We start from the raw sequence: 17,986 nt of genomic DNA on the forward strand, positions 1-17,986 counted from the left end.
TTCTGCATTGCGGGTTCAACCCCCGTATGGCATGCATTTCCAGCAGTGCTACTCGTACTACTAATATTTGGCATTCACCCATATCACTGACAGACAGTCCTCATTTCATCGCATCAACTGCCACAGCTTGTATATCAGCCACCACTGCATCAACTGCACACTGCATCAACTGCACGCATCCTCTCGATATAGTTTCCACGAGACAAGGGATGTCTATTGTAAAAGCCGTATACGAGCAACTAATAGGATTGTTTACATGATTACCCGTGATCCAATCTCATCACGTCTGGATAGACGTACCAGTCATAGATATAAGAGAAAAAATACACCCAATCTCTCATCGCATTAGATAAGATCTGAGAAGAAGAAATCGGTATTGCTTGGAGGAGGTCCCGCCACCAGTCCACTGGGTATATCAACCTTCTCGCCTGATAGATCTGGAAGAAGTTATGGATTTCCTCTGCGGCACGAGAGGGCGATCGACTCACCAAGAAGTTTAATCTTGAGGCCGATTTCTGTCAATGCTTTGATGTACCCTGCTGTCTCTTCGGACGTGACATGACCGCTGTCTCGCCGAAGCATGTTCAGCCCATCAGTCCAATCTGCCCAGCGGGACTGATCCGACGCGATTTGGTCCGCCAGGGAGCCTTCGGTGGCCGTGAGGAGCGAAAATGACAAAGGCGATGGGGCGAGGTTATTAGGCGGAGGTAGATCGAGGTGATCTCGCAAGATGTTTGGCTGAGATGCACATGTGCCTGTGGCGATCTGAGTGATTGCTGCGATCTCAATCCGTTCTGGTAGATCTTCAAGTCCATTTCGAACAGGGAATTGGACCGCACTGTCCACATAGTGGAGATATTTCAGGCCGTTGTCCTATCGAGCCAATGAGCTTACTTTTGGAATCACGCATCAGATCCATACCAGTCGCATGAATCTCCATTGTCCGTTTGGCCGCCGCGAGAGGCTGTTGGATGGTGTAGGGATGCCGTTGGCGAACCATGCCCCTTGAAACAGGCACTGTATTCGTTGTTGACGGACGAACTCGGCGGACTCGCGGGTGATCTTCTCTTTCAAGTTTCTTAGTTTCCCACTATCAGCTAAGAACCCCGGGATCAGATTGCAACATTCTTACCGCACAGGAACCTTGCTTAGAAGGTCGTCTTCTGCTTCAAGCTCTTGCATCTGCCTGTCCCTTACAGCGCGGTATTCGCAGTCGAGGAAATCGCGCTCCACCTCGTGCCATGGCTTGTTATTTTCCCTTTGCAGAGCCACCTTCACCCTTGAGGGAATCAGCGGTGAACGCCACACTGATTTGGAGAGATTATGACATACTGGCTTCGAGCGAGCGCCACAATACGAGAAAAATCACCTGCCGCAGAGCCACTCTCATTCCACATCCGCAAAAAAAATTGCGTGGCGAGAGCATGGACCCTGTAAAAATTGAGGAAGAAAGGCTGGTATGTTGTTGATGTTGAATCTGAGGATGGGTATGTTAGATGAGTTGCGTGCTCCGCGACAGATTACGGAGGGCTAACATGCAGGAGCGAAAATCACCCAATGCTCTGCAAGCAATTCAACAATTTCATTCGAGGCCCTTGCAATGGGGCACCGCCTGTCTACCGGACGGCTCAACTGTTCCAATATGACCTGACGACGATGTTAGTGTTGGTTTTTTGATGATTAGGGAGAGCAAAGAAAACACACTTTTGAGAACAGATCCGGGTCGTCTGCAACAAAATTACGCTGGGATACGATCGGTCAGGGGGTCATACGGCGAGAATGACAATGCTCACCAAACAATCAAGCCCCAGCTCTCCCACTTCTTGAAACTCGGATACCAGATGCTCGCTTGAAAATCCAAGCTTCCGCCACTTCAACACTTCACCATCGTTATCTCGCCCTTCCTGAACTCTGCTACAATTCCATATATATTCAAGAGCAGACTCATGAAGCGGCTCGACTTCGGGCTCGACAAGCGTCGATTTCTTACGGTATGTCACACGCACGATATTGGCTTGGAAATCGAGAATCGAGGACGTAAGGTCATCTATATTATGTGACGACATGAGTCGCTGAAACACTCCGTGAGTGGCCCGTGAAACACAAATTGGGTGTCACGCACTATGACCGCTTTCCGAACGTTGAGCCGCTCTAGTTCAGAGATAAACTCATCCCACTCCGTATCATTGACATGCGAAAGCAGGGAATTGATCAGCATCATACTACAAACATGTCAGTGCCTGTCTTGTTTGAACTGCCTGTGTTGCGCATACCTATGTAGAATCATCGCAGTATCCGCGCTTCCAAGCCGATTTACGACAGTCTCCAATGATCCTTTCTCCCTCCGCATCTGCTGGAAAACGATCTGGAAACCGTACCGATACACCGAGCCAGGTGGTGCAACAGGGGGACTTCTACTCGAGCTGGCGATCAGCGGTCCAGGCGCATTCATTGGGTCAGCTTCGACAAGCTTCTTTAGAATGGCAGTGGCGGGGCGGCAAACATTGATGAGGGAACCCGGAGAAGACAGAATCTGGACGACTTTGAAAACGAAAGTGTTGTCGAGAGTTGACCAGCCGTAGTCCAAGTCCATCAGGTTGTGCATTGCTTCGAGAGCGTACTGAAATAGATACTTAGGATCTGGCCTTGCACTTGGTCAAAATGACACGCACTGCAAGTGTGTTTCCGTGGTCGGTGCAAATAATATCCGCGAGTACAGAAAGACCCCCACGAGTCAAAAATTCCTGAACAAACTTTTCTTCCTGAGAGCACAGTTACTGTTGACACGAGCATCTACGAATGAATAAATTTGACGTACTCTGATGAACTTCTTTAATGACCAAATAGATATTTTGAAGGCTTTCTCATCTCGGATGATAAGTTTCTGGACGATTTCTGCTGCCTCGATATTGGGGGCATTGACCAGTCTGTAGAGCGTTACAGATACAGCGGCATCAGTAATATATCTCGATCATGATCCCAGTATTACGCACTTGAGATTCGCTTTGTTCTTGATCTTCTTCCGTAAATTCTCATTCACGATCAGTTCATCGGTATCTTTATCCCTCAAAGCGAAATTGGAGGAGGGCTCTGTAACTTTGAGATTAACGCAGAGCTGCCGGACTACATCATCGACGGTGAGTGTAGGGTCGATTCGAGTGCGAACGGTCACGCCCTCCTTGGTGGTAACATTGTTAGTTGGAATAAGTCCTGTCGACCTGGGACGCGTGCTATTCGTTGCAGGCGGTGCGAGAGTCGTGCGAGAAGCGCCAGGCGCTATAGAACCATTGGTAGTCGACATAAGGATATATGCGAGGTGAGAGCGAGATGGAGATATTAAATGAATAAAGATGGTTTATCGGGGCGAGCTAGGATCCAGTGGGATATTCCTGAGGAGATGGAAGGCGGTTATTATAAACGGACGTATTGCAAAAAGTTGTGGTCAGGTATGGAATACATCGTCTTCACCACGCATCGTAAGACGCGCGGCTCTGACTGACGTGCAAATATTCTCGAATTTCATCGCGCCATCTGTAACGAAAGAGCAACATACTCACAGTATTTTCTTATCCAAACCCCGAGACATGCACTGGCAAGCACTGACTAGACCTGAAAGAGGGAGATGAGTATTTGAATGTGGATGTGGATGCAGGAGATGAATGTAAAGGTCAGATTATGCTGTGTATCGTCTGCATGTAATGAAACATTCGGCCTGACGTGCAAATATAAAGATAGAAAAAGGCTCATCAGATAGAGCTACTCCGGATGGTCACTCACCGAATTCGAGTGCTCTGAGACTGCCAGCCGCCTGGGGCAGATGAAGGGAACGAACTAGCGCGATATGCGATGAAAAGGAATGGACGGTGGTGGGATGAAACGTGGAATAGCCTTGAAAATCTGATCAGCAGACAGGCAGTAAACAGGTGATCTGCACTGCAGAGCGGCGCAAACACGAGACTTTGATGAGCACCGCCTAGCTCTCCACAACGGCGACGACGACAAAGTTTGAGCAGAAATCAGTACAAACAAGACGCGTTGAAGCGCGCAACCAGACTACCGTGAGATCCCGTCGCTTTGATCATCCATCGCATCATTTCTTAGACTACTTCACAGGCACTCGACGATCATCGCAACGATAATGATCTGCACGACAGCCGAAGGTTCTCTGAACCCATTCAGGACGAAAATCAACCTGAAACCTTGTGAATAGACACATTTCTATTGACTCTGCAACGTCACTGTCGTACTACTACGTACGTACGGTTGCAACGAAGGTCTGGACTCTGAACAGGGACGAATCAGCCGCGTCGCGTAGGCTGAGCTGCCAGTGAGTGGAAGACGTTAGGTGAGGACCACGGCTAGAAGTCTCTTTGGCTGACCTCATGTGTAGCCAATTATTGTAGATCACAATTAGTACACGATGTACTTACTTGCAATTGCAGAGCAATTCATGACGGTGCCCGGCACAAATATCAAGTCAGCCTCTTTGAACGTCATGCACACACTGAGCGGCTGACTACAAAACGAACCTGTTGGTCTCTCTTTGTGCTAACTTCTGGACTACCGTACTGGTTTACCTTCACTGCCCGTTGTTCACCATGTCGTCCCATATCTTCCCAAAGTCTTTCGCCGTCCAACGCTCGGATTCTCCAGCGACATCAAGTGTGAGATCATCGACAAAGAAACCTCGACCCATCCTCCGAGACTTGCGAAACACTCTGGCTCTGCAGGCAGCTGAGAGCGGTCGTTATAGTATTGAACAAGGTGGCCCCTTTGACACTTCCTCTCCCCCTGTCACAGAAAGTTCCTCCTCCCCCGAGCGTCGTAGACACCACGAAAATGGCAAGTATCGATCCAGCCCCATTGCCTTCCCTATTACCCCGCAGACTGCACCGCTTAATATGCTAGGGTCCGCACCTGCCGATGCGCTTGCCTTTCACGTTTGGAATCGCGAAACACCTCTCGAGGAAGAAAACGTCTTCAATATCAAGCGTACCTCATCGATGATCACTTCGTATTCTGATCGTGGAAGCCCCAATATCGACAATACGCCTTCCCCTCTAGAATCCAGGCATGTTGCCATCCATCAGTCTACCCAACCGCTCAGACTGTGGCGTGTTCCGCTGAACCGAGGCGTCGTCGACCAGAAAGCCCTGGTCTTCACCATCCCTCCGTGCTCTCCCACAATCTCGCTCAGCCCACCTGCTGCATCAAGTTCTCCGATATCTAACCTTGTTTCCAAACGTTCTGGTAGGACGTTCAGGCTCATCCCAACTCAGGATGACCGCTTCGTGCATGCTGTTGCAACCGACCTGACTGACCGCATCGAAAGCCCGTTGGATAGTCCGTGCTCGTCCTCTCCAACACATTTCGGCTTCCCTCCCGATATGCTCGCACTGCTTCAGGAACTCGATGAACTTGCCGGTTGGGTCCAGGATTTTCCATGCCCCAAAGGGGCTTCGGGGGCACTCGATATCCTCACCATTGGCTCAACTGTACCTGTGTCATGTCCGCATGCGCTCCAACGGCTCGGAAATGATCTAGGTGACCATATTCTTCAAAAACCCGTGTTGTCGGATAAAGGTAAGAGGCGGAGGATGACCGAATCCACGGATGATGATCTGTCTGAGGTAAATCAATTTGCTTTGTTGGCATTTTTCCAGGATTGATCTAGATTGATCTCAGTTGAAGTGCCAATTTCCAACCAGCCATTCGGCTATCCCACCAGCCAGCACACCCATCGCAAGGCGGCGATCAGCTCGATATATATACGAACCTCGGGTACCTATCTTCATTTCAGATCATATTCTCCAGATTGACGGCCTTGTAGGGCGCACCATCATTTCTTGTTGGCAGCTCAACCTCGCCGGTCGCATACCCCGCAGAAGGGTACCGGAGTCCCCCTCGCGAAGTCACCACACCTGGTCCGACATCACCCATAACCAGTTTCACTGTAGGTACTCCCGTCATCCGAACATGTGGCCGCCGCTCTGTACCCAATGTATCGCCGCCGCCTATGGTCTCCCCGCCTACTGGTATGCCGTCCTTCAAGGCGTTCTTCAAGAGGTCACGTTCCAATACGATGTCAGCCCCCCGGTCAAACACTCTTGGGAGGGAGAAGAGGATATTTGGATGGCTGAAGATTTAGCGCGGGTTATGGTAGTGCCAGTGCATTTCTTGATTTTTTTTTGGTTTTGCGCAAGTTCCGCGTATTGGTTCTCGTCACCCAACATTTGTAGTAGTTTTCCGCTTATAATTCCAATTTCAAATTCATGAACCGTAGACATCCGAGTCGTACGTGACTATTATGTTTGGCTCTGCAAGCACAGTGCGACCCTAGACATCCTCCTCCAGGACTTCATGATCACTAAGTAAGTAGTAAGTCTCTAGATCCGTTAAGTCTGTGCACTTGTCAGCCTCCTCAACCGGAGGGCTAAACGCCGGAGTCAGCCGTTCGCTCAGACATGGACTCTGGTGTTCTTGCTAATGTTGGTCCGTTTGCATCGTTCTAAGTATTGTCTGCTTTGCTTTTTTGGCTTCAAATGTCTTCCGGGTCGCCCTCACGTATCCCTCGTCCCTCAGGTCGTCCACCTTCCGGGCCAAGCTTGCCGTCCCCGCCGTCGCTTGAGATCGCCACCGTCCTCGCTCAAGCAGGCCCGTTCGACGATCTCAAGTCGCTCGTTCCATCGTTCACAGTCAGCACATCAGATGACGAAGGTGACTTGGAGGACGTGCCGCCCTTCCCCAAGGATCACCAGCCACCTATCTTTATCATCCAGGGCCACCGTGCTCAAGTGCCATTTGCTGTTCGTCCAGGCGTCATCGCTCTCGGAGACATACATGCAGATGAATACACCGCTCGTATCGTTCTCTCTGCGCCAACAATACCGCGCATGAACTTGGTCATGAAGGAAGCGCTCTTCATGAACACTTGGGTCGTGAGTTGAAGATTTCCCTTCATTTGTCGCTGTAGTTGACAAAGCGAATGTAGGAGAGGCTAACTCCTCAGCGTCCCCCTAGGCACGTCCCCTGGACTAGCGATAATCCTGTTCCTAGGCGCAATTGGATTTCCGAAGGCTCCATCTTTCCGGCCGAAACCATGAAATCGCAAAACGGGAAGATACGACAAGCACGGGTAGATCAGCGGATCCTGAATGGGCCTTCCAAAGAAACAGACCCTCAGTCTCCGCCCTGCACTGCAAGCATAATCCGAAACCATAGGGAGACTGCTGTCATTTCGAAGGAAAGCCCTGGGCGCCAGGCAGGGTATAATCGGTGGTCCGTTCACGTTCCGACGAGTGCTATCAAGCGAGAAACAGCTTCATCTGGACCAGGACCCAGTACACCCATCCGCGGACAAAAGGGGACACGGGCACAGTGCTCCTCGGACAGTCCCGTTCTTGGATCTTGTTCTGATAAGACAATAAAGCAACTGACATCAACATGCCGCAAGTCATCTCGCGCGTTGCCACAACTCGGTTCTACTATTAATTCCCTAGCTATTCGAAGAGGCAAGAAGGTGTCTGGTTTGCAACTCAAGGAAGTAGACAATATGGATTATCCTGATATTCCGACAGCCTTCCGCGGTTCTCCGACTGTTTGGTCTCCGAAATTCGATCCTGCCGTTCCCAGCCCCAATGGCAAGCTTTTCACCGATCACGGTAGCATGCTATCAAGCCTCAGATCGCAATATGCTGCACTTACGAGTGGGATCTCTACGCCTACGACGCACAAAAACAAGGAATGGCAAGATGCATTTATTGACTCGGACACGGACTCTGTATCGTCGCCATCATCCTCCCGTGACGATGAGTGGGCCTTTGAGAATGACCTCGATCTTGACCTTCAAGGCGCCGTCGACAATGTGTCTCCTACTCCGACATCTTCATTCACGCCTAAGATCGCACCAGATAAGCCGAGGATTTCTCTAAACTTTACTCCAGATCGTTGTTCTACTCCAACTCGTTCTCCCACACTTCCTAGTCCGCAGTCAGCAATCCCTGCCGTCAAGGTTTCTCTAGCGCCTCTGACTGGTCCACCACGCGTCCCTCTTCCGCCTCGTCCTGTTTTAATTAGCCCTTCCACCCCTCCGCGGGTGAAAGGAATTTTAAAGAAGGTCAAGAGCGTCCGCTTCGAGGATATCAGAGGCAGTCAAGATGTGAGCCTACTCGTCGCGCCAGCACCAGAGTCTTCAACAGTAGCAAAGCGCCCTTCTCCTCTAAGGAACAGCTTCATGGCCCCTATCGATGGCGCTGCACCGGCAGCAGACGCAACTAAGCCTGCGAATACTCAACCAGGGACAGGACCTACCGCACTGCAGCCTAAGGCAGACCAGAAGCCTGCCATCAAGAAGAAGCCACACATGATGAAGTCCAAGCTCGTTCCCAAGGGTACTATACTCAGCTCTCATCGCATGTCTGAGGTGCCCATTCTGAAATTCGTCGACACCAATGTCCGCCAGGAGGTCCCACCTGTACCCGAGCTCAACGCGCCGGCAACCTCTACTCCTGGCCGCCATAACCGTGTCGCCAGTACAGAAAAGGAAACCGGGCAAACCGCCCTCGCTCGTGCACGCAAGCGATGGTCGACGATGAACGAGAACGATCTTAGGATGGGAGTCGAGGGTACTGCACCCAAGAGCCGTCTTACTACGCCTCTGCGGAACATTTTCAAGTTCAAATGAATTTACATATACCTGTCGTTACTCTTACCCCCTACATTCATTATTTCATAGTATCGCTCTTAAATTATGCTTGAACCCTTCTCTAAGACTTGTTACTCGCCAAATTCGTTTGCCTCGTCTTGGTGTTATATGAGCTCGCGATCTTCAAGGCCTGGTGGTCTAGTAGTATGATTCCTTGTTAGGGTAAACCACGTTTCGAGGAGGTCCCGGGTTCAATTCCCGGCCAGGCCCAAAGTTTTGCCTTTTTGTCTCAAAGGGCCATTTCCTTCTTTCTCGCAAGTCCTGGCCGACCTTCGCATCGGAGACCCCTTACCGCGATAGTCTATTACCGACTCAGCGGTACTCACCGATTTATCCATCATACGCCAATGGGTTAACATTTGAAATGATGACCCCGGCGCAGCGATCAAGTGCTACCGTTAAACTATTAGATTCTGATCAATCGAAACTCTGATTACAATCTTTGGGGATGCACATAAATTATATGCCTCACATATGGTTGTATAGTTTTTGCGCGACTCGATCAGCAGTGATCAAGGTTTGGTGCCAGCACCACATCAGCGTTTCCGCGTACATCTAGTTATTACGCGCGCACAGGGTCTGTCTAGGGGGTAGAGAGTATCTACAAGACTGTCGCGAAGGACTGCAAGTTGGAAACGTAGGTGCCCCACCTTCCTCCCTGCCAGCTAGCGAAATCCTTCCACGCAGCACTACTTTCACCATTGGTAATTTTGATCCAGGTGAGCCACGCTCCAAGGATACCGTCTGCATACGAGACAGTGTTTCCCATAACAAACTTCCCTCCCCCATTCTTCGCCAGCCATCCATCTACAGCAGCAAGGCCCTCCTTGGTCTTAGCCCAGTCAGCATCACGCTGGGTACCAGCAGGAGAAAACTCCTCAATCTTCTTCCCATAGGTTGCTTCTCTGGTTGCCCTGAAATACTTCTCACTGGACGGATTCAGGATGTAGCAGCTGATAGCGAGCTGGTGGGGGAAAATGCTTCCGATGCCTCCTATAACACCAGCCTCTAATGCTGCCATCAGGGGCTTGGTACCGGGGGGGAACAACGTATTTCCACCCGGGTAAGTTGCATCGAGGTATTCGGCGATAAGGAAGGAGTCAGAAACGACCTTTCCGGTATTGGGGTCATTGATAATGGGGAGGGTGTATGATGGGCTGCCGTCGGCCTTGGCGCCTGTTGGTGGCGCCCCAATTTTCTTGGCAAGCGCCTCAATGTCAGGGTACTCGACCCACTGGGTCTTGTACGCAACACCCTTGATATTCAAGGCATATCTAAACAAGAGGTAAGTGACTGCCCTTGATCATTACATACACGAAGCACATACCGGGTCTTCCAGGTGTTTGGGGACCACGCATTCACCGACAGGGTCGAGGGGAGGTCGTAGAAGATAATCGGAGATGACATGCTGTTGATCGAGTGTGTCTGGGTTCTGCTATCTGAAGGTTCATTAATACCTGTTCGGGACTCCGCCACGGGAATGGAAACAACAAAAATACAGTAGGGTGCATAGAAGACTTCTCACAATATTGTCACCTTACCACGAGACGTTTTGTTCTGGCCCCCGAAAGGTGTGATGATGCATGTCAGACAAGGGAAAGAAACTAGCATCTTACCTTGTTTTACTCGACGCATGTCAGTTTTCTCTCAAGTCCTGGAGTGTTCGTGATGACATCAAAAGGTTCCGATCAAGAAGCAGAATGGAACGTGACATGATACGGTCGTACACCCACATCTAAGCCTGAGAAGTGGCCCATCAATTCTTATAAACCCCAAGTTCGGTCGTTGCTCTCAAAAGCCACGACCGCGACCCAGATGTCCACCTCTGAAGGCGCCTCGTCCAGCAAACCCGATTCGAAACGCCCTGGGCATTATAGGCGGACCCCACTGACCTGGCTCCCGAGGATAGTCGCGCGGCGACTCGCTTGTCTCGCGCCGGGGAAACCGTCCTGGCATGGGAGGACCTTCGTCTTCGTCGTTATCTTTCTGAACATCCGTGTGTGGCTATTTTGATCCAGAACTTTTAATCAGCAGGCAGAACTTCAGTCAGCCAAAGCTCTCACCTCTAAATCAATAACGAGAGCTCCCATATGCCATCCAGCAGCTGTTACAGCAAAGCAGAACATCTTCTCCTTCTGTGCTTCCCCGTGACCAAAGCTGACTTCCGCGGGCTCGGATACGCCCGGCGGAAACGGCCCGCCATTGGCGACAGCATTTCTTTTGTGTTCTTCAGTTCTGTAGCCCCCTGGGTGGCCAGGTGGAAGCGTGGCAGGATCACCGAGGCCGAGCGCACCTCGAGAATACTCACCCCACGTCAAAAGCTTCCCGGTGGATGTAAGAGCACCGTGATGGTAATCTCCCAAAACAACGGAGATAACGTCGTTGTTTTGAAGTGAGGGGAGAATCGAAGGTTTCGAATCGGCATGTGTTTCGTGAGAACCAAAGAGAATGACAGAACTGGAACCGGGAGAATAAGCAACAAATGTTTGAAATTGCGCCGAGATCTGGGCGACGGTTCAGCTGGAGCGGACATTCGAAACTCTGACGAGATCATTACATGAGTTATCCGCAAGCTCTGCGGCGGTTTCAATTGAGAAGAAACATAAGCGGGGTGCTGCTGAACCTTGTCAACTTCAGAGAAGTTAGGAAGCTGAAGATATGTGAGGCAGAGATTGTTCCAGTAGTAAAATTAACCCACATATTCCCATCCGCCAGACCGAACAGCACCATCACTTTCAACAGATATCGAGAGAACATGACCATGATTAGTCAACCCAATGAGCCGGCTCTCCAACGCTGCAATCTTGACAAGTTTCACAGGTTCCGCTGGCGCAAGTGGCATCTCCGGTAGTTGAGGCAACGGGGGTAGCCTGGTGGGTTCTTCGTGAAGCTCCCATGTCGAGCAAGGGATGACATCTCCCTCTGTGGCGTGACATTTTAGATCCGCAGCATCCATATCCGCATTTCGTGCGGTGATGACATCCTTTAGGGGAGCAGCGAACGGCCACCAGACATATACATCACCAGATTTGGTTAGGACTGAGGAGAAGTTCCACCCGGATTCAACTTGCGCAGGAGTAGAATCAAACGAAGTTGCGTCGAGCGCCAGCGTGTCGAGCCTGAAGGGACGGCCCCAGCTTAAAAAAGTCCATACGTGATGATGATCGTCCAGTGAAGTAGCATGCAAGCGTCCACAACTAACAAATGTGAGTGAGTATTTCACTTGACGCGCAAGAACGCTCTAACCTGATGCTCCGCGTAGGATAAGGCATGTCAAGCTTCAATGGTGCTGGAGCTGGTTTTGCCGGTTCGGAGTACCCATCGTGTACTAGAGCATACGATGTGCCATTCAAAGTTCCTGAGGACGACGTTAGTTTCTGTCCTCGATGTCACATAACAATCTGTAAACTCACCCCACACGTATACGCTACCATCAGAATCCAGTGCAAAAAACGCCCTTTGAGGAACGACATAAGCCGCAGTGTTGACATAAAAGACATCAACAACATACCATCCAGCAGCTGAAAGACTGACTATCCGGGCGCCTGATTTGATCTGCAACTCAGCTGGGGAAGGGACATCATGAAGAGTCGACTTTGGTATCTTCTTCAACCCTAATCTTCCCTTCGAAGGCTCGCTACATGAAGTAATTTGACTAAGCGGAAGAGGTTACGACATCGCGGAAAGAGACGATGGCTTACCCCCATACATACGTCTTGGGGTTGCGCAAACCTCTGTAAAGACGTTTCCATCCGCTGATTCGGGCGGTCCTCTCGTCTGTAAAATTGAAATCCTCTTCTAGTTTCCTCTTCCAGAATGTTTCGTCGTTGCACAATCGCGCAAAGAAGTGATCTGTCTCTCCTAGATGGATGAGATCCGGAATAGCAAGCCAAGGCAATAAATTATCCAGGAGAACTTCAACAGGTAAGTCAGAAAGCATAGTTATTGAGTGAACGGTTGTACAGAACTTCAGTGGGTAGGTCAGAGAGCACAGAGCTGCGGGGGAGCTGCGATCACAATGATGATGTCACGGGTCACTGCCTGGGGGGTTGATCGATTATCATCATGATGCGAGGGGGTTGCCCCATAGCCGTATTAGGAAATACTGGATTTGTTCATTGGCGACTTGGCCTTCTGCATCCATGATGGCGAGGCCTTCTTGAAGTCGAGGAGACACACACCCGAGAATCACGCCTCCAGAGTCGATGGGGCAGACTTGTGCTAATAATTGTCTAGGCCGTAAATGATTCGCGCCCACTCATAGCAGTACGTGGCTATTGATTCATCCGCTTCCCATCAACGTCTCATCCATACATGCACCCAGTTTGTTTGAATCCTGTGCATAATAAATACCGGTCGTTATCTTATGCCTCCCGGCGGCTCCACCTCGCTACTGGCCTCATGTGCACTTGTAGTGACGGTGGGGGGACTCCCAAATGTTGCTTCGTATTTCGAAGCCACTCGCGTCAAAATATCACCCTCTCTCGCAAGGTTGACGTGATTATTGGGAGATCTTTGACAAAGCTACTACTCCTTTTTTGTAGATTTCCAGGCTAGCCAACAATCCTCACCTAGGAACGATCAGCAAACGCTATTTTGACAATGTCCTGACCGTCCAGGGCATGGTTCAAGACATTAAAGCGAAGTTTCTAATCAAGGCCATCTATCGCGATACCGCAGCACTTTCTGTAGTAGTGCCGGCAGACCGCTAAACTGATAGTGGCGTGCTCCGTTTTACTTTCCCTTTCTTTTTGTAGTCGATGTATCCGCTGCGGCTCCGCTCCGGTGAGCCAGGGGCTCCGTAATGCCCTGCCTCGAGCTGCTGTTATTATCACTTCGACTCTATCTCGGCTCTGAAAACACAGCGTTGGCCATGTGGGTGGAAGGGATTCCTGGGCTATATTGGTTCGCCCACCGTAACACTGATTACGACGACAATTGTACGGTGCAAATATTATTTCTTGTTTTGCTCGGTATGTTGTTTGTGTCTACAACAGAGTCATCCTGACAAGTTGACGGATCCTTGTTGTCCCGATGGGTGTACTACGACATACGTGATTGCAATGCGCATTCAGTAAACCCATGCGTATGTACGCAGCACAGTCTACTGCCGTACATTATCCCGTGAACGATATGATGCTGTCCCCAGAGACTCACGGTTTGGGCGGACTTCCGAGCGACCAAAGGCAGAGCTAAGCAGGCATCGATATTTATATACCGACTTACATGATGGTGAAACGCACCTGAAGGAGATAATCAACTTCCTTAAGCACGTGACGGCCGCCAACTACAAAGTCACCCCCACAGTGGCACACAAAGGAAGGCCACATGCGAGATCTGGAAGGTGAAAGGGGGTTGGAAGGGCCATCGTTCATATATCTGAATTGATCTTCCTTTAGCTTCGAATCGCACCCAATAGTGGCGAAGCTTCACATAACGTTTGTTCATTGATATTTCTTTATCTGTCATTGTGAACAATTGCGAGCCTTTATGTACAGATTGTTTAATTGGGTCAGAACCTCATTTCTAAAGTTTGCCACTTTTATATATAACAGACATGCATGTTCGACTGAAAATACGTCTGTATTACAGCAATTGACTGATGCCGAGAGTATTAAAACTATATAATCCGGCGGGCCGCAAAACAGACTAATGCAGTACCCGCGGCAGGAATAAACAGATAAACGTAAAGGGAAGCCGCAGACAATTGTGGTCGATTTCGCTGACGCAATGTTGTTAACGATGTCTCTCGGTGTTCAAGCAACCGGCAATGCACACATCAACATGATCCCCGCCCCCCAACCATGTGGGTGCACGCAGCGAAGGGTTGCAAGCCAGAGCTTTATCACCATGAGCAATCATTCTACCCTGTCATAACCTGATCAAGTTGCATGTCAGCCAGCGGTATAACGTATTGTAGAGGTCCAACTTGGAACACCCGGTCACTAACTCACCTTGGAATCCGAGGAGCGTTGGGGTAGAAGGTGTGGGTGCGATTTTCCGCTGTATCGCAGATCAAAAAGTACTGGCCGGATCAGCCTCGAAGGAAGTGCCTGTCTGTGGAGCGGGAAATTGCGGCCGCATGAGAAAAGACTCTGGTCCAGTGCGGGCGCAACACAAGCACGGCCACTCCAATGCACGGCGTCGTCGTCAATCGTCGTCGTCGTCGTCGCGGCATGAGCGTGGCCCATTCGGAAAGACAGTGGCGTACAATAGACCTCATGGTCATGCACCGCACTCTGAATCTAATACAAGCGATATTATATCGATATCGCCTGCCCATCAAACCCGCATTGCAATAATGCTCAAACTTTGAACTTCGGGTGTATCTTTGCAGCGTTGCAGAAAACTCAATCTATGACATTCATATACGCTGATCGCGATGGGTGCGGTTCGTTACGTCATGTTCCCACAACTTCGGAACTTTCATCAATTGTCCAATTGAAATCCATGAAACAACGTGCCCCCCAAGCTCTCTTTTCAGGTCTAATTTTTTATCACCGCTCTTGCCTTGCAGGTCTATTGGGTTTCTCATGTACAGAATCAACTATTACTGTATACGATGACGATGTATCCTCCGTAAAGTACAGCTCCATCATTATTGGCCGAATGGTCTCCTGTGTAATGTGAAGGAGATATCGTGTAAAACATGAATGAATAAAATATTGAAAGCATAGCAAAAATTGGGGGAGAGGAACTAATGTATGTACTCCGTAAGATAGTAGTCAATAGCATGAACAATATAACTTTCACAAAGGATGGAGGTGCTGATATGTGGCATGAAAGGCGTGAGCACCATCGTGACTGACGATGGTATCGTGAAAAAACCCCAGGTCGGAAAGGAGTGGAGGCATCGCAAATGTAACAAGGAGAAATCCAAATCTTCATCACCTCACCCACTTCGTCGTTTTTCGTCATAGCTCCCATGCCCAGAACCAGGACGGTTGTCGCCGTATACACCATACGAAGCATACACATCAAGGTCCGTAGTGGCTCCCGGATGCTCATAACCCGGCAGAGGAGTCAACAGCGTGCTATTGGTTGGAAGCCGACTCATGGCCGCGTGCGACGAGGGCATATTCGGCTGGGCGTATGTGGGACTGGTATTGCGACTAGCGGAAGGGAAGAGGCCACTGAAACGCTGCTGCCGGCGCTCGTAAACGTCTTGCATGTCAATCTCATGCATGTCCTCTGGAGACGCAGTCGGCGTAAACCGGTCAACATGGGAATTTTGCTGCGAGCGAAGATGGTAGTCCACGTCGGGGTATGAGTCATGCATCCCGCGCTGGAGATAAGCGTGATGAGTTGACCTCCCCATCACTGACGCAGCAGCACGAGCATCAGCTTCCTCCTTTTTCGATTTACGCCATTGTTTACGAAGCTCTTTGAACTCTGTAATACACAACAGTCAGCATTGATACTTATAAATAATGGCGCGAAAATTCGACATCGCATGGTGCCGAATAAACCCGGGTGAAACAAGACTCACCGTTTGGACTACGCTTGACACCGTGTTTCTGCATGGTAACGTGGGCATTCAAGTGGTTTAGAGTGCCATATGCCTTGGCGCACGAAGGCCATGAACACCTATATAACCGCTCAATCTCGTCGTAGCGCCGCCTAGGACGCTTCTTGACAGCATTTCCAGGTAGGGCCACGAAAGAGTATTGCTTGCCATCAGAACTTGAGCCTGAAGCGTCAACGAACCGCCTGGCCCCGTTGGATGATGTAGATGTGCCTGTACCAGGGGGTGATGGACCGTAGTCCTCGGAAAGTGTGCCGTAGGGCATACCAAGGAAGCCCATTGTAGGTGATCCCTCGCCACCCGAAAAATTAGGATTAAGAGGTGAAATAGGTTCTTCTAGGTCAACACCGTCGTAACAGTGTAATGGAAGTTGATCTTTGTCGTTCCAGGGCGATCCTGACAATTGATCGCGGGCCGGGGCTGTACGTTGAGAGGTATAAGGGGCGTACAATCTGGGGGATGATTGTGACGAGGTGTAGTGGTGTTGCAGCTGTTGATATCTTGCGGAGGCTAGATCGGCTGAAGAACTCGTGGAATAACCGCCTATTGCGCTGCCATACATGGCTGGCTCGGACATGCGGCGTTGGTCCAAGAGGGCATGGGCGTATTTATCGGTTCCACGGGAGCTAAGGTTGGACGTAATTGGGTAACGGCCCATATCTGGAGGGGAATAGGAATTTGCCGATGTGGAAAAATGATGCTGATGATGGGGAGCACTGTACGGCTGAGGAAATGAAGCAGTTGGATGATCATCGACGGAAGAAGGGGAACTTGAGACATAACGAGCTCCGTTTACTGGTGAGGTTGTTTCGGCACTGCGTGTATTGGATAAGAGGGAGTAATTAGAAGTTGAATATGGGAGTTGTGCTGGCGGTTGTTCATACGAGTGATGAGGTGCATAGGTGTAGTTTGTTCCCGATTGGGAGGAGAAATCATGATCATCCTCCACTGTCATAGGATCCAGAAGACTGGAGAGGTCGTGAAATGAGAAGTTCTGAGCGACACGAGGACGAGTTATGTTAACTTGCTTTGAGGCAAGTGCAAGAAGAGGTGGTGGTTGGAGGAGAAGTGGTGCCTGCATTGGATGGGAAACGGATACTTGTGTGAACCGACTTAGAAAAAGAAGAGTTGAGTTTCGGAATGAAGTCGTTGAATTCGAGGAATCTGTGACACACTTGGTAGATTGTCCGATTAGGTGTCGAGGTTAATATACGGTTACGGTAAACACATACGTGACAAAGAAAGACATGAACAATCTGCAATCAAAGTAAGCACCGGAATGGGCGTAAGTATCCAGTCTCTAAGCAGCGCTCGAGAGCGGTCAAGTGCTAACAACGCTACATCGCTGAGCTGTGTTCTTGTCTCAACCGCGCTGATCGTTGTCTTCGATTCAGCCGATTCAATATTTCAGATCTAAGATCAATCCCGTGACTTTTACATACACTTCTCAGCGTTGCTTCTAATTTCAAATTATAATCATTTGGTACATTATTACTATAAAAAGTAATATACGTCCTAATTGTTAAACTCACTTTTTCAAAGAATTTAACCCTGAATAATTCTACCACATGATTACATCGGTCATCCAGTTGAACACCGCTTCCCGCAAGACCCATCGAGAACTCCATAACTCCAGCGTCCACCACGGAACTTCACACTCCCCATCCCTCTTGAGTGTACGATGTCTTCGGCCCCGTAAACACTCCATACCGTTACCTTGTGGCAATGCCATCATCAATATCATAACCCGGCCCGCT

The 17,986-nt window shown here is 49.8% G+C and overlaps 7 protein-coding genes and 1 non-coding gene across 8 annotated transcripts; 4 read left to right on the forward strand and 4 right to left on the reverse strand.

The window, feature by feature from the left end:
• Positions 1 to 345: 345 nt before the first annotated feature.
• On the reverse strand, positions 346 to 3,301 carry DEU56DRAFT_739311 (ELMO/CED-12 family-domain-containing protein; the record flags this gene model as incomplete). Its single annotated transcript, XM_041348719.1, has 13 exons — positions 346 to 437; positions 489 to 873; positions 922 to 1,078; positions 1,133 to 1,279; positions 1,333 to 1,477; positions 1,536 to 1,647; positions 1,705 to 1,743; positions 1,794 to 2,072; positions 2,123 to 2,222; positions 2,274 to 2,620; positions 2,673 to 2,762; positions 2,819 to 2,927; positions 2,994 to 3,301. The coding sequence occupies 13 exons, from the start codon at positions 3,299 to 3,301 to the stop codon at positions 346 to 348; spliced, it is 2,310 nt and encodes a 769-aa protein (XP_041207019.1).
• A 1,372-nt stretch (positions 3,302 to 4,673) lies between these two features.
• On the forward strand, positions 4,674 to 5,453 carry DEU56DRAFT_706194 (uncharacterized protein; the record flags this gene model as incomplete). Its single annotated transcript, XM_041347412.1, has 1 exon — positions 4,674 to 5,453. A coding segment is annotated over one exon (780 nt), but the record flags the coding sequence as incomplete, so codon positions are not given.
• A 154-nt stretch (positions 5,454 to 5,607) lies between these two features.
• DEU56DRAFT_812079 (uncharacterized protein) lies at positions 5,608 to 6,280 on the forward strand. Its single transcript, XM_041353590.1, has 2 exons — positions 5,608 to 5,630; positions 5,686 to 6,280. Exon 2 carries the CDS (start codon positions 5,977 to 5,979, stop codon positions 6,274 to 6,276), a length of 300 nt encoding a protein of 99 aa, XP_041207021.1. The 5' UTR covers positions 5,608 to 5,630; positions 5,686 to 5,976; the 3' UTR covers positions 6,277 to 6,280.
• Positions 6,281 to 6,313: 33 nt separating this feature from the next.
• Positions 6,314 to 8,763, forward strand: DEU56DRAFT_981670 (uncharacterized protein). Its single transcript, XM_041359854.1, has 2 exons — positions 6,314 to 6,938; positions 6,992 to 8,763. The coding sequence occupies exons 1-2, from the start codon at positions 6,543 to 6,545 to the stop codon at positions 8,681 to 8,683; spliced, it is 2,088 nt and encodes a 695-aa protein (XP_041207022.1). The 5' UTR covers positions 6,314 to 6,542; the 3' UTR covers positions 8,684 to 8,763.
• Positions 8,764 to 8,831: 68 nt separating this feature from the next.
• On the forward strand, positions 8,832 to 8,914 carry DEU56DRAFT_t74. The gene has a single exon. It is a non-coding gene; the product is annotated as a tRNA-Pro (tRNA).
• A 370-nt stretch (positions 8,915 to 9,284) lies between these two features.
• Positions 9,285 to 10,303, reverse strand: DEU56DRAFT_441009 (uncharacterized protein). The gene is made up of 3 exons (XM_041346238.1): positions 10,230 to 10,303; positions 10,032 to 10,143; positions 9,285 to 9,978 (listed from the first exon to the last, which is right to left on the reverse strand). Exons 2-3 carry the CDS (start codon positions 10,109 to 10,111, stop codon positions 9,306 to 9,308), a joined length of 753 nt encoding a protein of 250 aa, XP_041207023.1. The 5' UTR covers positions 10,112 to 10,143; positions 10,230 to 10,303; the 3' UTR covers positions 9,285 to 9,305.
• Position 10,304: 1 nt separating this feature from the next.
• DEU56DRAFT_441008 (regulator of chromosome condensation 1/beta-lactamase-inhibitor protein II) lies at positions 10,305 to 12,735 on the reverse strand. The gene is made up of 8 exons (XM_041346237.1): positions 12,406 to 12,735; positions 12,216 to 12,341; positions 12,118 to 12,161; positions 11,951 to 12,062; positions 11,403 to 11,901; positions 11,262 to 11,354; positions 10,768 to 11,208; positions 10,305 to 10,708 (listed from the first exon to the last, which is right to left on the reverse strand). Exons 1-8 carry the CDS (start codon positions 12,642 to 12,644, stop codon positions 10,496 to 10,498), a joined length of 1,767 nt encoding a protein of 588 aa, XP_041207024.1. The 5' UTR covers positions 12,645 to 12,735; the 3' UTR covers positions 10,305 to 10,495.
• A 2,861-nt stretch (positions 12,736 to 15,596) lies between these two features.
• Positions 15,597 to 16,887, reverse strand: DEU56DRAFT_739318 (uncharacterized protein; the record flags this gene model as incomplete). The annotated part of the gene is made up of 2 exons (XM_041348720.1): positions 15,597 to 16,096; positions 16,194 to 16,887. 2 exons carry the CDS (start codon positions 16,885 to 16,887, stop codon positions 15,597 to 15,599), a joined length of 1,194 nt encoding a protein of 397 aa, XP_041207025.1.
• Positions 16,888 to 17,986: the final 1,099 nt, after the last annotated feature.

The sequence above is a fragment of the Suillus clintonianus genome (genome assembly GCF_016758775.1).
Source record: "Suillus clintonianus strain FC179 chromosome Unknown DEU56scaffold_50, whole genome shotgun sequence".
NCBI classification, from domain to species: Eukaryota; Fungi; Basidiomycota; class Agaricomycetes; order Boletales; family Suillaceae; genus Suillus; species Suillus clintonianus.

What these genes read in the sequence shown, in the direction of transcription:
- DEU56DRAFT_812079 (XM_041353590.1), top strand. Translation starts at nt 5,977, where the DNA reads ATGTGGCCGCCGCTCTGTACCCAATGTATCGCCGCCGCCTATGGTCTC.
- DEU56DRAFT_981670 (XM_041359854.1), top strand. Translation starts at nt 6,543, where the DNA reads ATGTCTTCCGGGTCGCCCTCACGTATCCCTCGTCCCTCAGGTCGTCCA. An exon ending in TCTTCATGAACACTTGGGTC is followed by an intron (nt 6,939 to 6,991) that starts GTGAGTTGAAGA and finishes AAGCGAATGTAG; the next exon opens with GAGAGGCTAACTCCTCAGCG.
- DEU56DRAFT_441009 (XM_041346238.1), bottom strand. Translation starts at nt 10,111, where the DNA reads ATGTCATCTCCGATTATCTTCTACGACCTCCCCTCGACCCTGTCGGTG. An exon ending in CCAAACACCTGGAAGACCCG is followed by an intron (nt 9,979 to 10,031) that starts GTATGTGCTTCG and finishes CCTCTTGTTTAG; the next exon opens with ATATGCCTTGAATATCAAGG.
- DEU56DRAFT_441008 (XM_041346237.1), bottom strand. Translation starts at nt 12,644, where the DNA reads ATGCTTTCTGACTTACCTGTTGAAGTTCTCCTGGATAATTTATTGCCT. An exon ending in GGTCTGGCGGATGGGAATAT is followed by an intron (nt 11,355 to 11,402) that starts GTGGGTTAATTT and finishes ACATATCTTCAG; the next exon opens with CTTCCTAACTTCTCTGAAGT. An exon ending in AGAGCTTGCGGATAACTCAT is followed by an intron (nt 11,209 to 11,261) that starts GTAATGATCTCG and finishes ACCGTCGCCCAG; the next exon opens with ATCTCGGCGCAATTTCAAAC.